At 46.6% G+C, this 17,273-nt stretch overlaps 2 protein-coding genes across 2 annotated transcripts in view; both read left to right on the top strand.

The window, feature by feature from the left end:
- The first annotated feature begins 2,569 nt into the window (after positions 1 to 2,569).
- On the top strand, positions 2,570 to 4,970 carry LOC121284502 (macrophage-expressed gene 1 protein-like). The gene has a single exon (XM_041200037.1). The coding sequence runs from the start codon at positions 2,660 to 2,662 to the stop codon at positions 4,820 to 4,822; it is 2,163 nt and encodes a 720-aa protein (XP_041055971.1). The 5' UTR covers positions 2,570 to 2,659; the 3' UTR covers positions 4,823 to 4,970.
- Positions 4,971 to 14,951: 9,981 nt separating this feature from the next.
- The window catches only part of LOC121284344, a 38,281-nt gene continuing 35,959 nt past the window's right edge, over positions 14,952 to 17,273 (top strand). Inside the window, exon 1 of the mRNA XM_041199755.1 lies at positions 14,952 to 15,054. Within this exon, the coding sequence (XP_041055689.1) occupies positions 15,009 to 15,054 (46 nt within the window). The 5' untranslated portion in view covers positions 14,952 to 15,008. The remainder of the gene's footprint in view (positions 15,055 to 17,273) is intronic.

The following is a 17,273-nucleotide window of genomic DNA, read 5'->3' on the forward strand; positions in this document are numbered from 1 at the left end:
CCAGCGACAGTGAAGGAACAGCAATGTACTTCCAAGTCAGGATGCTGTGTGGCTTGGAGGGGAACTTGCAGATGGTGGTGTCCCCATGCATTTGATGCCCTTGTCCTTCTAGGTGGTAAAATTCATGGGTTTGGAAGATGCTATCAAAAGAGTTTTGGTGACTTGTTACAATGCATTTTGTAGATGGTACACACTGCTGCCACTGTGCGTCAGTGGTGGAGGAAGTGGATGTTACAGGTGGCTGATGGGGTGCCTATGACACCACCCTGAGGAATTCCTGCAGTGACGTCCTGGAACTGAGAGGATTGACCTCCAACAACCACAACCATCTGCCTTTGTGCTAGGTATGACTGACCAGTGGAGAATTTTACTCTGATTCCCACTGACAACAGTTTTGCTAGGGCTCCTTAATGCCACACTTAGTCAAATGCTGCCTTGATGTCAAGGGCAATCACTCTCACCTCACCTCGAGTTCAGCATTTGTCCATGTTTAAACTAAGGCTGCAATGAGGACAGGAGCTGAGTGGCCTGGTGGAACCCAAACTGAGCGTTAGTAATCAGGTTGTTCCTGAGTAAGTGCCGCTTGATAGCACTATTGATGACCCCTTCCATCACTTTGCTGATGATTGACAGTAGACTGATGGGGCTGTAATTGACCAACTCGGAATTGTCCTTTTTGCGAACAGGACATACCTGGGACCTTTTCCACATTGCCAGGTAGATCCCAGTGTTGTAGCTGTGCTGGAACAGCTTAGTTAAGGGTGCAGCTCATTCTGAAGCACAAGTCTGCTGGAATGTTGTCAGGACCCATAACCTTTGCTGTATCCAGTTCCTTCAGCCTTTTCCTGGTATCACATGGAATGAATCGAATTGGCTGAAGACAGGCATCTATGATACGGGAGACCTCAGAAGGAGGCAGAGATGGATCGTCCATTTGGCAGTCCTGGCTGAAGAGTTTTGCAAATGCTTCAGCCTTGTCTTTTGCACTGATGTGCTGGGTTCCTTCATCATTGAGAATTGGGATATTTGTGGAGCCTCCTCCTCCAGTTAGTTGTTTAATTGTCCACTACCATTCATGATAGGATATGGCAAGACTGCAGAGCTTAGGTCTGATCCATTGGTTGCGGGTTCACTTAGTTCCATCTATCACTTGCTGTTTATGCTGTTGACACGCAAGTAGCCCTGTGTTGTAGCTTCACCAAGTTGACACCTCATTTTTAGGTATGCCTGGTGCTGCTCCTGGCATGCCCTCCTGCACTGTGCAATGAGCCAGAGTTGATCTCTTGGTTTGTTGATAATAGTAGTGTGGTGGATGTGCCTGGTCAAAAGGCTACTGATTGTGGTTGTATACAGTTCTGCTGCTGATGGCCCACAGTGCTTCATGGATGCTCAGTTTTTAGTTGCTATATCTATTCAAAATCTATCCCATTTACCATGGTGGTAGTGTCACAAAACACAATGGAGAATATCCTCAATGTGAAGACAGGACTTCGTCTCCACAAGGATTGTTTGGTGGTCACTCCTACCAATATTGCAATGGACAGATGCATCTGCGACAGGACAGACCCATCAGACTATTTGTGGAGAGAGAGGGAGAGTTAAAGTTTTGAGTTCAATATGACTCTTCTTCGGAACTGGCGGGGCAGATGCAACCTTGGTTTAACACCTTATCTGTAAATACCTCCATCGGTACAGTATCAGCCTAGATTTTGAGTTTCAAGTGTGCCTAGAGCAGGATCTGAGATCATAATCTTTTGATTAATTGATGAAAGTGCTACTACTGAGCTACAACCTACACTAAGATTGACAGGTTTTATTGGTAAGAGTATAAAGTGATATTGAGCAAAGGCGGATAAATGGAGTTGGGGTACAGCTCAGGCGTGATCTAATTGAATGGCAGGACAGGCCCAAAGTCCTGAAAGACCTCCTTCTCTTTCTATGTAGTAGGTTTGAGGGGCTGAATGGTATATTTCTGTTCCCATGTAGCAGGCTTGATATGCTAAATGGTCTCCTCAAGGACCTGAATGGCCTCCTCCTCTTCCATATAACAGGCTCCAGGAGCTTAATCGTCTACACTACCTATGTAATTGGCTCGAGGGGTTGAATGGCATTTTCCATTTCCTAGCTAGTGAGCTCGAGGGACTGATGGTGTATTCCTGTCAGGCTTGAGAGGCTAAATGGCCTCCTTCTCTTCTTACATTACAGGCCCTAGAGATTGAATAGTCTGTACTTCCTATGTAAAATTAAAGAGGGGCCGAATGCCCCGTACATTTTCTATTACAGTCTCGGGGGCTGAATGGCCTTTTCCTCTTCCTGTGTAACAGACTCGGGGGGGCTGAATGGCCTCTTCCTCCTATGTAACAGTTTAGAGGGGCTGCATGGCCATTACCTGCCTCTATCTATCCTCCATTCATATAAAAAATTGGTTGAATGCCAGCAAACTACCTCTTTAAAGTAGGAAGCTAACCTCCGAATTACGTGATATTTGTAAATTTTGGACCTCCTCTAAGGGAATTCCAGACTAATGCCATCGAAAGTGAGAATGAGGAAATAACTTGCTGTGAAATAGCAAGAGAAATCAAAAACAGAAGCTCAGTGGCCAAGAAACTGGCCGGGTAAGGAGCTGAGAGAGAGAGAGAGAGAGGACTGCTCCTCAAGGATGCGCCTGGTCCTGGTTAACGCATTCTTGTGCTTTCTGGCAGTGGGAGCCGTGGACTCGGGATTTCAAGCGGCGAGTGAGGATGGTCTGGCAGAATGTAGGAAGACCCAGAAAGGCTTGACTGCACTGGAAGTTCTGCCCGGAGGAGGATGGGACAACTTGAGGAATTTGGACCGGGGGAGAGTGATGAACACCAGTTACTCGCAGTGTAAGACCACCGAGGACGGACTGTATCTGATCCCAGATCAGGTGTATGTGGTGCCCCTAAAGCAGACTAGCATCGAGATTGTGTCCGAGCTGATTGAGAACTGGCGCCACTACAAAAGCTCCACCAGTGCCTCGGTCAACTTCGAGGTGTCCTTCCTCTCCTGTCTGAACGGCAAGTTCTCCGCCGATAGCGAGAGGGTCAAAACCCATCAAGTGCGCGACAGTTGCATGACCACCAGGATCCAGGTGAGAAACCTCATGTACGAGGTCAAAGCCCAACCCAATTTCCAGCTGGACCAGGGCTTCAAGGAGCAGCTGATCCAGATAGGCAACTACATCGAGAACAACCAGACCAGAGCCGCCCGCTACTACACCGAGTTGCTGGTCCGTAACTACGGGACCCATGTGTTGACCGGTGTCCACGCCGGTGCCAACCTGGTGCAGGAGGACCAGGTGCGATCGAGCTTTGTGTCCGACGGCTGGAGCCGTAAGTCCACCATCACCTCCTCGGCCGGTGCCACCTTCTTCCACGTTGTCAACGTGGGGCTTGGTGGCCAAGCCGAATCCCTGGACCAGTTCACCAGGCAGTACTTGGGGAACAGGTCCCACTCCAGGGTGGAGAACAACGGTGGGATCCCCTTCTACCCCGGGGTCACCCTGCAGAAGTGGCAGCAGGAGATCACCAACCAGCTGGTGGCCATCGACCGGTCGGGCCAGCCCTTGAATTTCTTCGTCAGCCCGCAGAGCCTCCCGGAGCTGCCGGCGCCCACGGCCAAGAAGCTGAGCCGGGCCATCGAGAGCGCCATCAGCCTCTACTACACGGTCAACACCCACCCGGGCTGCCTGGACCGCCGCTCGCCCAACTTCAGCTTCAGGGCCAACGTGGATGACGGCTCCTGCGAGGACGTGGGCACCAACTTCACCTTCGGCGGGGTTTACCAGGAGTGCCAGGAGCTTTCCGGGGCGGATGCCCAGCCCCTGTGCCGGAACCTGGCGCAGAGGAACCCGCTGACCGGGTCCTTCGGCTGCCCCCCCGGGTACACGGCCGCCCAGCTGCACTCGGGGGTCACGGAGGAAGCCTACAGCCAGTACGAGTGCCACCAGCAGTGCCACCCGTGCTGGCTTTTCGCCACTTGCTGCAAGGACGTGTGCGGCGACGCCTACCACGTGCGCCGGGCCCGCTTCACCGCGTCCTGGTGCGCGGCCCGCGGCCCGGTCGGCCCCTCCTCGGGCTACCTCTTCGGCGGCCTCTACAGCGCGGGCGCCGGCAACCCGCTGACCCAGAGCCGCACCTGCCCGCCGGCCTTCTACCCGCTGGGCCTCCTGCGGGACCTGAGGGTCTGCGTGAGCGACGACGAGGAGCTGGGCTTCCGCTACTCCGCCCCCTTCGGCGGCTTCTTCAGCTGCGAGGCCGGCAACCCGCTGGCCGGCCCGCCGCAGAGCGAGCCCGGGCCCGGGCCCGGCCCCGGACCGGACCCCAAGCGGTGCCCCAAGGGTTACAGCCAGCACCGGGCCGCCATCAGCGACGGCTGTCAGGTCCTGTACTGCGTGAAATCCGGCGCCTTCGGCGGGATGGACCTGCCCCGCGTCAACCTGCCCCCCTTCTCCCGGCTCCCCCTCCTCACTGCCGGCTCCACCAACACCGTGGTCGTCCTGTCCGAGTACCAGCAGCCCTGGCTCAAGGACAGCAACACCGAAGTGTGGAGGACGGCCCGCGAATCGGACGTTCGGGGGCTGCTCCACCAGGGCCCGTCCGGCGGGGCCGCGGCCGCCATCGCCGTCTCCGTGGCCGTGGCCGTGGCGGCCCTGCCTGCCCTCGCTTACTACGGCAGGAAGCGCTGGAGGAACCGCGGTTACCAAGCCCTGGACAGGTCCTCCGCCGCTTCCAACTCCGAGACTGCAGAAGGCCAGGACACAGCGGTTCTGTGTCCTCGAGCCCAGGATGCTGAAGTCTGATCAGAAAATACATTCCCGTTGGGTGGGGAAGTGGGGCTGAATACTTGGCTACAACTCATCCAAGCAGAGCAGAGGCGAAAGTGCAGACAGACACTCCGATATTCAGTCATGTGTTACGTGGATCAAATGAAACACATCACTCGGGGAGGGGGGGACGGGGGCGGGGGGGTGGTGGGGGGCGCGGTTAGCTGAGTGAGTAGGAAGACTAGGTTCGTGTATTAAAGGGAATGGGGGATGTGCAGGAGAGTAGGATTAGACAGGTGTGACAGTCAAGGGTATGGGGCATTGGGTTGGATATTAAGAGGCACGGAGAATGAGTAGGATTAGGCTGGCCGGGACGGGGTGTGAGTAGGAGGATGGAATTAGACGAGGTGGGATATTAAAGGAAATGCAGAATGAGCAGGAGAGTTGGGTTGGAATGAGTGTGGGCCATTGTTGAGTTAAACACCGGCTGGACAGTGACAAATCCGTTTCTGTCTGCAAACATTCTGTGATTCAAACTAGCTGCCTCAAATTCCATAATCTGTTTTTTTGATCCTCCTGGCATTATTTTTTAATGTTGTGAATGTTCTGTCAATTCGGATTCTAAATGGGATGACTGGGAAAATGAGATGTAATTTTATTAATCACGGTAGCCCCATGATATTGGGTGCTACAGACTCCGCAAAATTAGATGTGCAGACTATTAATTAAATCGCATGAGAAAAAAAAACAATAACATGTCAATGAAATTGATGTATGTTTGCTAAATAAAATTGAGCTGAATTCATTCACTTGGTTTTGTGTATGCGTTTCAATAACAATTTTAATTTATATCACAGGAAAACATTCCAAGGCACTTCACAGCTGCTGATCAGCAAAGTTTTATACTGAGTCACATGAAGCGATCTCAGGTAAAGGACCAAAGTCTTGGTTAAACTGGTAGATTTTAAGGAGTGTCTTAACGGAAGGGAGAAATGGAAGCGAGAGATTTAGACAGGGGCTGCCCTTGTTAGGGTGAATGAAGTTAAACGGGAAAAAGAACTTAAAACGGTAATGAGGAAAGCGGAAAATGCCGGAAGCGTGAAAATTTAGGAAGTAGCTGGAAATGCTGCTTCTCCACAGAGGCTGACTGACCTGCTCGGCGTCTTTCCCCCTCTTTTGAAAAAAAATTCCTGCTTTAAATGTTTTCCTGTGCACTAGTTTTGTTTCTCAGATTATACTTTTGATTTCAATACACCTTAGATACCGACTCCCTTCAGCACCAGCACCCTATGATTGCGGTGTGTACTAACTACAGGATTTATTGCAGCATCTCCCAAAACTGCAGCCCTCACTATCTAGAAGAACAAGGGAAGCAGGCGCATGGGAAAATCACCATGTCCTGGTTCCCCTCCAAGTCACACAATGAGCCGACTTAACCTGTTTAACCTGTTCCTTCATTGTCAGTGGATTAAAATCTGTGGGAGTACCCTCACCACAAGGACTGCAGCGGTTCATGAAGAAAGCCCACATCATCATTTCAAGGGCAACTACGGATAGATAAACAATGCTCATATCACAATAATTCATTTCAAAAAATGTCTATAAGGACCAACTGGTAAAGGTTCCTTTTAATGAAAACTTATTTCCTTTAGTGCTGACCCTCTGAATATCAACAGTTGTTTGTTGTTCCACGTTATTCACTACTCACACAGTTATGCAGATGGTTGGTTTCTAGCTTGTTATTGAACTGAAGAACCTTTCACACATTACAGTGTATATTTCCCACCCATCAACAGAATCTACATGACAAAGAAGATGAAAATCCAAGGTTGTTATGAGGCTATCCTGTCAAGGTGGTGCTAGTGGTTATTGTATATCATTTAAAAGCTTTTCTGTCATCATAACAAGTGATAATCAGAAGTTATCCTGTCATCATATGACAATTAAGGGCTGCTTGGTTCAAAATTATTTTCAAAAAATGAACTCAAAACAGGTTGAGGAAATACACCATCCTTCAGCTTAATGCTTGTAGAACATAAAACAACAGTATAATCAATAGCCTGCCTTTTGTTCTCTCTTTGACGCTCAGAGTAGTGCATACACAAAGAAAAATCTTTTGAGTTTTTTAAAAATATACTCAAATGAATTTTACCTGACCAAAGTTTGTGTAATTTTTGCTCGAGCTTTTCCAGCAGTTCAGCTGATCAGATGATACTGATGCATCGGGGCAAATTGATATAAGACCATAAGACCGTAAGACATAGGAGCAGAATTTAGGCCAATCGGCCCATCGAGTCTGTTCCGTCATTCAAGCATGGCTGATAAGTTTCTCAACCCCATTCTCCCGCCTTCTCCCCGTAACCTTTGATCCCCTTATCAATCAAGAACCTATCTATCTCAGTCTTAAATACGCTCAATGACCTGGCCTCCACAGCTTTCTGTGGCAATGAATTCCATAGATTCACCACCCTCTAGCTAAAGAAGTTTCTCCTCATCTCTGTTCTAAAAGGTCTTCCCTTTACTCTGAGGTTGTGCCCTCGGGTCCTAGTCTCTCCTACTAATGGAAACATCTTCCCCACGTCCACTCTATCCAGGTCTTTCATTATCCTGTAAGTTTCAATCAGATCCCCCCTCATCCTTCTAAACTCCATCAAGTATAGACCCAGAGTCCTCAAACGTTCCTCATAAGTTAAGCCTTTCATTCCTGGGATCATTCTCGTGAACCTCCTCTGGACCCTCTCCAGGGCCAGCACATCTTCCAGAGATACGGGGCCCAAAATTGCTCACAATATTCTAAATGTGGTCTGATCAGAGCCTTATAAAACCTCAGCAGCACATCCCTGCTTTTATGTTCTAGTCCTCTCAAAATAAATGCCAACATTGCATTTGCCTTCCTAACTACCGACTCAACCTGCAAGTTAACCTTAAGAGAATCCTGGACTAGGACTCCCAAGTCCCTTTGCACTCCAGATTTCTGAATTCTCTCCCCATTTAGAAAATAGTCCACGCCTCTATTCTTCCTACCAAAGTACATGACCTCACACTTCCCCACGTTGTATTCCATCTGCCACTTCTTTGCCCATTCTCCTAACCTGTCCAAATGCTTCTGCAGTTTCCCCACCTCCTCAATACTACCTGTCCCTCCACCTATCTTTGTGTCATCTTCAAACTTAGCCAGGATGCCCTCAGTTCCTTCATCTAGACCATTAATGTATAAAGTGAAAAGTTGTGGTCCCAACACTGACCCCTGCGGAACTCCACTAGTCACTGGCCGCCATCCTGAGAATGAAAGGCTTAACATATCTCACTCTCTGCCTCCTGCCAGACAGCCAATCTTCTATCCATGCTAATAACCTGCCTCTAACACCATGGGCTCTTATTTTACTGAGCAGCCTCAAAGGCCTTCTGGAAGTCCAAGCAGATAACATCCATTGGCTCTCCTTTGTCTAACCTACTCGCTACCTCCTCAAAGAATTCTAACAGATTTATTAGGCATGACCTCCCCTTGATGAAACCATGCTGACTTTGCCCGATTTTACCATGCACTTCCAAGTATTCTGAAATGTCATCCTTAATAATGGACTCTAAAATCTGACCAACGACTGAGGTCAGGCTAATTGGCCTGTAATTTCCCGTCTTTTGCCTCACTCCCTTCTTAAACAGTGGGGTTACATTAGTGATTTTCCAGTCCTCTGGGACCCTCCCTGACTCCAGTGATTCCTGAAAGATCACCACTAACGCCTCCACTATCTCTTCAGCTATTTCCTTCAGAACTCTGGGGTGTAATCCATCTGGTCCAGATGATTTATCCATCTTCAGACCTTTCAGTTTTCCTAGCACCTTCTCCTTGGTAATGGCCACCATACTCACCTCTGCCCCCCGACTCTCTTGAACTTTGGGGATGTCACTCGTGTCTTCCACCGTGAAGACTGACGCAAAGTACCTATTCACTTCCTCCGCCATTTCATTGTTCCCCACTACTACTTCTCCAGTGTCATTTTCCAGCGGCCCAATGTCCACTTTTGCCTCTCTCTTACCCTTTATATATCTAAAAAAAACTCTTGCAACCTTCTTTTATATTACTGGCTAGTTTGCCCTCATATTTAATCTTCTCCCTCCTTATTTCTTTTTTAGTTGCCCTCTGTTGGTCTTTGTAGGCTTCCCAATCCCCTGATTTCCCACTGCTCATCTGAATGTATGCTTATCTGAATGGTAACAATGAAATTAAGTCCATGACACATTCTTAAATTGCAATCCAACTTCAGCCAACATCATCTGGGCATAAAATAAACTTATGTGGGACTTTTCTGTGTATAAATTGGTTGGTGTGTTCCCTACATTACAGCAGTGACAACATTTTAAAAATAGCTTGGTTGGAAAGCACTTTGGGATGTCCTGAGGTTGTGAAAGGCGCTATATAAATGCAAGTGTTTTCTTAAGATATCAAGTTCGAACCCAAGCTTTTTGGAGAAAGGCAAAGAAAATTTTCTGCTGAAAGATGTAAAAGGCAACTTAATTGATAAGTTTAATTATGTTAATTTTTAAATGAGTTGATTTTCTCAAATTTCTTTACAATAGTCGATAATCATCTTTCATTTTATTTCATCTGCCTGACTCTAGAAAGAATGGATTTGCACTTAAACATTTGCATTTACCAACAGGGAAGTGGCAAATTTCTCTTGCTGATTCTTGCTGAACATTGCATTGTATTTTCCACTCTAATTTGTTTTTCGTGCTCAGGTTCGGTTGATTTGTCTCATGGTATTATTTACCTTGGTGAATTTAATCTCGGAGTGACTTTCCTAGTATTCTTTCCTGTTCCTTTTCCTGCTTTGCATAATTCAATATTGATTTGTCAATCCCATATAGGGCGATCATAAGAATGGTTTTAGTGAGTAATTGACATTGTGGTGAACTTGTACTGTGACAATTTGGCAACAAAGTCACAATATCTGCTCCTTACCCCTCTGGAAGTTTCTCTGCCTTTGAGCATCTCACTTTGTTCCACCCCTCTCACCTCTCATTTAAAAGTCTAATTTTCTACTGCCCGCTCAAGTATCATACAAAAAAAATTCTCACCAAGATATCTTCAATGCTTTCCTCCTTCGGCCTCTGTAATGAGCACTAACGTCTCCCCCTCGGTGATTTCAACCATCATCTTGACTCATCATGCTCTTCCTCCTGAGTTGACTGCTCTCTCCCTCTTTGTTAACTCCACAACCCAAAACTAATCCCATGACCGTGCCTTGCTACTCCCAATACTCTTAACTGCCCTCTGAAATGGGCTAACAAGCTACTGAACTCAAGGCCAATCCGCAACAAATGCTGACCTTGCCAGTGATACCCACATCCCTTGAAAGAATAAAAACCTCATGTCTACCACAGAAAAGGCCATCTGATTGTTTCCTAATATGGCTTGCCACCTATATACCTCTTCTCTTTCCAAAGTTATTCTCTTCTGCATCCACCCTATTCCTCCCCTGGCAACAGTCTAAGGCCAAAGTGGATTGTTTGCAACCTTGATGTCATACTGATCCTGAGCTGAGCTTTCAACCATGCATTTGCACCATCACTAAGACAGCCAGTTTCCATATCTAGTAACATTATTTGACACCACCCCACCTTAGCTCATCTAATGCTGAAACCTTTATCTATGTCTTTGTTAACTCTAGACTTGACTGTCTTGCATAAATTTGAAGTAATCAAAAATCACCCGCCTGTATTCTAGCATGCCCATCACCCCTATGCTTGCTGGCCTACACTAGCTCTCTGTTAATGAATACCTCAACTGTAAAATTCTCATTCCTGTTTTCAAATCCCTCCAGGGTATTGTCCCCTCTCTAGCTCTGTAATATTCTCTAGTCCAGAAACCTCAGAGATTTCTTTGCTCCTCTAATTCCCACCTCTTGAGCATGCTTGATTTTAATCACTCCACCATTGTTGCCCATGCCTTCAGCTGCTGGGAGAGGTGTTGGTGGAGTGGTATTGTCACTGGACTAATAATCCAGAGACCCAGGGTAATGCCCAGGGGACCTGGGTTTGAATCCCACCATGGCAGATGGTGGAATTTGAATTCAATAAAAATCTGGAATTAGAAGTCTAATGATGACTAGGAAACCATTGTCAGTTGTTGTAAAAACCCATCTGGTTCACTAATGCCCTGTAGGGAAGGAAATCTGTCGTTCTTACCTGGTCTGCCTACATGTGACTCCATGAGGCACTGTGGGCCATCAGCAGCAGCAGAACTGTACTCAAAAACAATCTGTAACCCTATGGCCTGGCATATTCCTCCACTCTACCATTACCATCAAGCCAGGGGATCAACCCTGGTTCAATGAAGAGTGCAGGAGAACATGCCAGGAACTGCACCAGGTATACCTAAAAATGAGTTGTCAACCTGATGAAGCTGTAACACAGGACTACTTGCGTGCTAAACAGCATAAACAGCAAGTCGACAGGGCTAAGTGATCCCACAACCGACTGATCAAATCTAAGCTCTGCATTCCTGCCGTATCCAGCCATGAATAGTGATCGTCAATTAAACAACTCACTGGACGAGGAGGCTCCATGAATATCCCCATCTCCAATTATGGAGGAGCCCAGAACATCAGTGCAAAAGATAAGGCTAAAGCATATTGTAGCATTTGCTACAATCTTCAGCCAGAAGTGCTGAGTGGAAGATGCATCTCAGCCTCCTCTGGAGGCAGGTCTTCAGATGCCAGTCTTCAGCCAATTCGATTCACTTCACGTGATATCAAGAAACGGCTGAAGGCATTGAATGCTGCAAAGGCTATGAGCCCTGACAATATTCCAGCAATAGTACTGAAGTCTTGTGCTCCAGAACTTGCCATGCCCCTAGCCAAGCTGTTCCAGTACAGCTACAACACTGGGATCTACCTGGCTAAAATTGCCCAGGTATGTCCTGTACACAAAAAGCAGGACAAATCCAACCCGGCCAATTACCGCCCCATCAGTCTACTCTCCATCATCAGTAAAATAATGGAAGGGGTCACTTGCTTAGTAATAACCTGCTCAATGTTGCCCAGTTTGGGTTCTGATAGGGCCACTCAGCTCCTGACCTCATTACAGCCTTGGTTCAAAAATGGACAAGAGGGCTGAACTCCCGAGGTGAGGTGAGAGTGACTGCCCTTGGCATTAAGGCAGCATTTGACCAAGTGTGGCATCAAGGAGCCCTAGCAAAACTAGAGTCAATGGGAATCAGGGGGTGAAAACTCTCCTCTACCAAGCACAAAGGAAGATGGTTGTGGTTGTTGGAGGTCAGTCATTTGAGCTCGAGGAAATCACTGCAGGAGTTCCTCAGGGTAGTGTCCTCAGCCCAACCATCTTCAGCTGCTTCATCAATGAACCTTCTTCCATCATAAGGTCAGAAGTGGGGATGTTCAGTGATGATTGCACAATGTTCAGCACCATTCGTGACTCCTCAGATACTGAAGCAGTCCATGTCCAAATGTAGCAAGACCTGGACAATATCTAGGCTTGGGCTGACAAGTGGCAAGTAACATTTGCACCACACAAGTGTCAGGCAATGACCATCTCCAACAAGAGAGAATCCAAACATTGCCCCTGAATGTTCAATGGCATTACCATCACTGAATCTCCCATAATCAACATCCTGGAGGTTACCATTGACCAGAAACTGAACTGGACTAGCCATATAAATACTGTGGCTATAAGAGCAGGTCAGAGGCTAGGAATCCTGTGATGAGTAACTCACCTCCTGACTCCTCAAAGCATGTCCACCATCTACAAGGCATAGGTCAGGAGTGTGATGGAATACTCCCCACTTGCCTCAATGAGTGCAGCTCCCACAACTTTCAAGAAGCTTGACACCATCCAGGACAAAGCAGCCCGCTTGATTGGCACCACATTCGCAAATATTCACTCCCTCCACCGCCGAAGCACAGTGGCAGCAGTGTGTACCATCTACAAGATGCACTGCAGGAATTCACCAGGGCTCCTTCGACAGCGCTGTCCAAACCCACAATGACTACCACCTAGAAGGAAAAGCTCAGCAGATAGATGGGAACACCACCACCTGGAGGTTCCTCTCCAAGTCACTCATCATCCTGACTTGGAAATATATCGCCGTTCCTTCACTGTTGCTGGGTCAAAATCATGGAACTCCCTTCTTAACAGCACTGTGGGTGTACCTACACCTCATGGACTACAGCAGTTCAAGATGGCAGCTCACCACCACCTTCTCAAGGGCAATTAGGGATGGGCAATAATTGCTGGCCAAGCCAGCGAAGCCTGCATCCTGTGAATGAATAAAAAAAATGGCCCTGAGTTCTGGAATTTCCTTCCTAGCCCTCTGCACCTCTCTACCTTCATTGCTGCTTCAAATTGCTCCTAAAATCTACTACTTTGACCAAACTTTTGGTCATCTACCCTACTGTCCCTTTGTGATTTGGGCTGGAATTTTCCAGCCCTGTTGGCATCAGGTGTTATGGTGGATGAGGGGCTGACAATATGGCAAAAAGGCCAAAAATAGGTTTCACGCCGTCGTGTAACTAGTTTGCGATTATCTGCTCCACCCGTCGATGGGGGGCTGAATCTCCTGCCACCGCATATTGGGAAACCAATTTCAATACTTTAGCATCTCATTATAAGCCCTGCTCACTGGAATCATCCTCCCACCCTGGATCATCCTGGCACGTCGAAATCACGCCGATGTGTTTCACAGCTGTACGTAAGCGACATGCACCTGGCAGGCTGCACTTTGCTTGGGTCTTTGAGGTTTGTTTGCCTACCTTGCTTTACAGGCAGCTCCACAGCACTTTTAGGGGGACTCACGGGCAGGTCTCTACCTACCAGACCAGCTGCAAGGCAGGGGTGGCTTTTCAATAGCTGCAGGGCTTGGGCTTCCTTGAGGAAGGGTGGCCTCAGGCAAGGGATGAGGCTGCAGGGCAAGAACTGTACTGGGGAAGGCTGTATCCCAGGGTGTGTGTGGGGGCACATGTTGATCTGTGCAAGTGGCTTCAAGATGGTGAGGGCTGAGGAGGCAGCCTCCAGAGGAGATGTGAGGGTGTGTGTGAGAGAGTGACTGGTGGTGCCCCTTGAGTTGGCAGTGAGCAAGATGCCAGTGAATATGTGATGATCTTGTGAGTGTGTGAGTTTAGAGTGATAAGATGGTTGCCTTACCCTGGCGGCACAGCTGAGATCATTCATCTGTTTTCTGCACTGGCTGGCCGACCTCTTGTGCAGCACTGACCACCACTGCCACCGCCTCCCAAGTTGGAGTGGTGAGACTAATAGGCCTCCTACAACCAGAGCCGGAGTAGAGGACATTGTGGCGGTTCTCCACTGCGTCCAGAAGGTGTCCTGGGTAAGTGTCACCGAATCAGGGGCGCTGCACTTTTCTTGGCTTTTGGGGCCATGTCTTCACTGAAGCAGTCCTGGGCTGCAAGCATTGAGAAGTGTGTGTGCGAATACAGCTTAAATATGGCGCCCAGAGTAAGGAAGCGGTGAGATAATGGCATTTACTCACCCAGACTGAGGAGTTGGAGCCGCCTGCCAGTGAGACGGCGTGTTTCCTGTGGCTACATAATTAATGAGGTGGCAATGAAGCATGAATGAGACAATACGGTGCAAAAGCCTGCCATTGCAGCTCATGGGTAAAATGACTTTTTTCCCAACCACTATTGCACCTTGTGCAAATCTGGGATGATTCTGCCCTTGGTGTCAAAGTTAGTCTTGTAACGCATCTGTGAAACGGCTTCGGGTGCTTTACTCTGTTAAAAGGTGCAAGCTGTTGTTATTGTTATAGCTATACTCTATACCTTATCCATTCTATGCTTGACCTAGGTGTTCTGAATGTTGAAACTAGGTGCAAAAATATAAAATGTCCCATTTTGGTCATGATAAAATGCCTTCCATTTTCTACTGGACAAATCAAATTGCTCTACATTTAAATTTTTTTTCCTTTCACCAGTCCCATTAACCAACTTGCACATGTTTGTCAGAACAACAAATTTCTGAGAATTTTAAGATGTGTCGTTATTGGCAATGCTCACATCAGTAGTTCAGGAAACACGCTAAGACAAATTAGAGCTGTGTTCATTTGGGCTTTTTTTTTTTACCATTTATGGACAGAAATCAAAACCCTGTGTCTTCAGGATGTGAGAGTAGTGTTAATTTCTGGTGTAATGAGGAAAAATCAGGTTTTCCAACTCTGACTGCGAACCAAATCACAGCTGAAAAAATGCAATCCTGCAACATCTATGCGTACCTCCAACTCCTCAGTCTGGGTGAGTAAAACTGCTGAGAACAAAATGATTGAGGGTTCAGTTGATTTGGGACAACTAGGACCTTTCTTATTAAAGCAGCATTGATTCTTTCAAGAGATTACACCATTATAGCTGCTTTGGATCATTATTTTTGTGGTTTTTCAATTCTCTGAAGTCATCTGAAAAACAGCATCAGACGATGGGTTTGTCTCCACAATGGAAACTTCATAAATAGGAAGGAAATTTAAACTAACAAATTCACAATTGCTTGACAAAAGATTTAACCAGTGGGTTTGGCAGAATTTTTAACTTCCATCAACAAAACCATCTTCATGAAACTCCACTAGTTGTTATTTATTGAAAATTAGATGGGGTTTTGACAGGGTAGATTGGAGGAAACCGTTTCCACTGATAGGAGGATCGTAACTAAAGGACAAAGGTTTAAGATAATTGACAAAAAAGCTGGAGGGGAGGAGGATGAGGTGAATTTATTTTATTAAGCGAGTTATTATGATCTGGAATGTATTGTCTGAACAGCTCGTAGGAGCAGTTTCAAAAGTGTCTTTCAAAAGGGAATTTACTGGTAGGTTTGTATTTTTTTTATTCATCATGGGATGTGGGCTTCGCTGGCTGGGCCAGCATTTATTGCCCATCCCTAGTTGCCATTCAAAAGGTGGTGGTAAGCTGCCTTCTTAAACAGCTGCAGTCCATGTGGTGTAGGTACACTCACAGTGCTGTTAGAGAGGGAGTTCCAGGATGTTGACCCAGCGACAGTGAAAAAACGGCGATAATTTTCCAAATCAGGATGGTGAGTTACTTGGAGGGGAACCTCCAGGTGGTGGTGTTCCCATCTATCTGTTGCCCTTGTCCTTCTAGGTGGCAGTGGCTGTGGGTTTGGACAGCGCTGTCGAAGGAGCCTTGGTGAATTCCTGCAGTGCCTCTTGTAGATGGTAAACACTGCTGCTACTGTGCGTCAGTGGTGGAGGGAGTGAATGTTTGTGGATGTGGTGCCAATTAAGAGGGCTGCTTTGTCCTGGATGGTGTCAAGCTTCTTGATTGTTGTGGGAGTTGCACGCATCCAGGCAAGTGGGGAGTATTCCATCACACTCCTGACTTATGCCTTGTAGATGATGGACAGGCTTTGGGGAGTCAGGAGGTGAGTTACTTGTCGCAGGATTCCTAGCCTCTGACCTGTTCTTGTAGCCACAGAATTTATATGGCTAGTCCAGTTCAGTTTATGGTCAATAGTAATCCCCAGGATGTTAATAATGAGGTATTTAGTGATGTAATGCCATTGAACATCAAGAGCCTTGGTTAGATTCTCTCTTGTTGGAGATGGTCATTACCTGACACTTGTGCGGTGCGAATGTTACTTGCCACTTATCAGCCCAAGTCTGGATATGGTCCAGCTCTTGCTGCATTTGGACATGGACTGCTTCAGTATCTAAGACATTGCGAATGGTGCTGAAACTTGAAAAGGAAAAGTTTAGGGGGTGCAGAGGAAAGGGCAGGGGAGTGGGACTAATTGGATAGTTCTTCCAAAGAATAAGCACAGGTACAATGGACCAAATGCCCTCCTTTGTGCTCTATGATGATGTGAAAACCCAAATGAAAGAATAAAGTAGCAGACAACAAAGGTTGAAAATTATAGGTTAGAAGATATGGTAAATGAAAATTTAGTGAATAGTGAAAAGACACCAAAGTCTTAGTTTTGAAACTTGCAGGGAAGAGTACAAAGTGCAGATACTGTACAGTTATCTATTAATACTCTTACAATGCCATTATATAGTACAGTAGAAAGTGTGGTATTGTATTAGCAAGAAAATTAACATGATCTAAAAAAATGTAGATTTTTTTTCAGTTATAGTCGCTTCATTTTTGAAATCATGGGGCAATGTGCATCAAGTCTCACCTTCCAATCTTGTACAAGTCTGTATTTGAGTATTGAAGTGTACATCATACACCCATTATATTTTTTGTGAGAGATTTCCCATCCACTACTTGCCATTATTTGAGAAAGACAAGTTATCATTTGAAACAAGTTTTTTAAAAACGTTTTTCATATTTTTATATTTGGCTGTTTCATGTAGAGAAAAGTCAAATAAATCTACACTTGATAGTACTAAAAGAAAAGTCAATAAATTATGGTCTAATATTTCAATGTTTTTCTTAATCATTTCTTTCTTCAGGTTTAATTGGAATCTATTTCTGTCTCTATAAAGCTAAACTAAAATGGCATT

This window comes from Carcharodon carcharias, chromosome 11 (genome assembly GCF_017639515.1).
Source record: "Carcharodon carcharias isolate sCarCar2 chromosome 11, sCarCar2.pri, whole genome shotgun sequence".
Classification (NCBI taxonomy): domain Eukaryota; kingdom Metazoa; phylum Chordata; class Chondrichthyes; order Lamniformes; family Lamnidae; genus Carcharodon; species Carcharodon carcharias.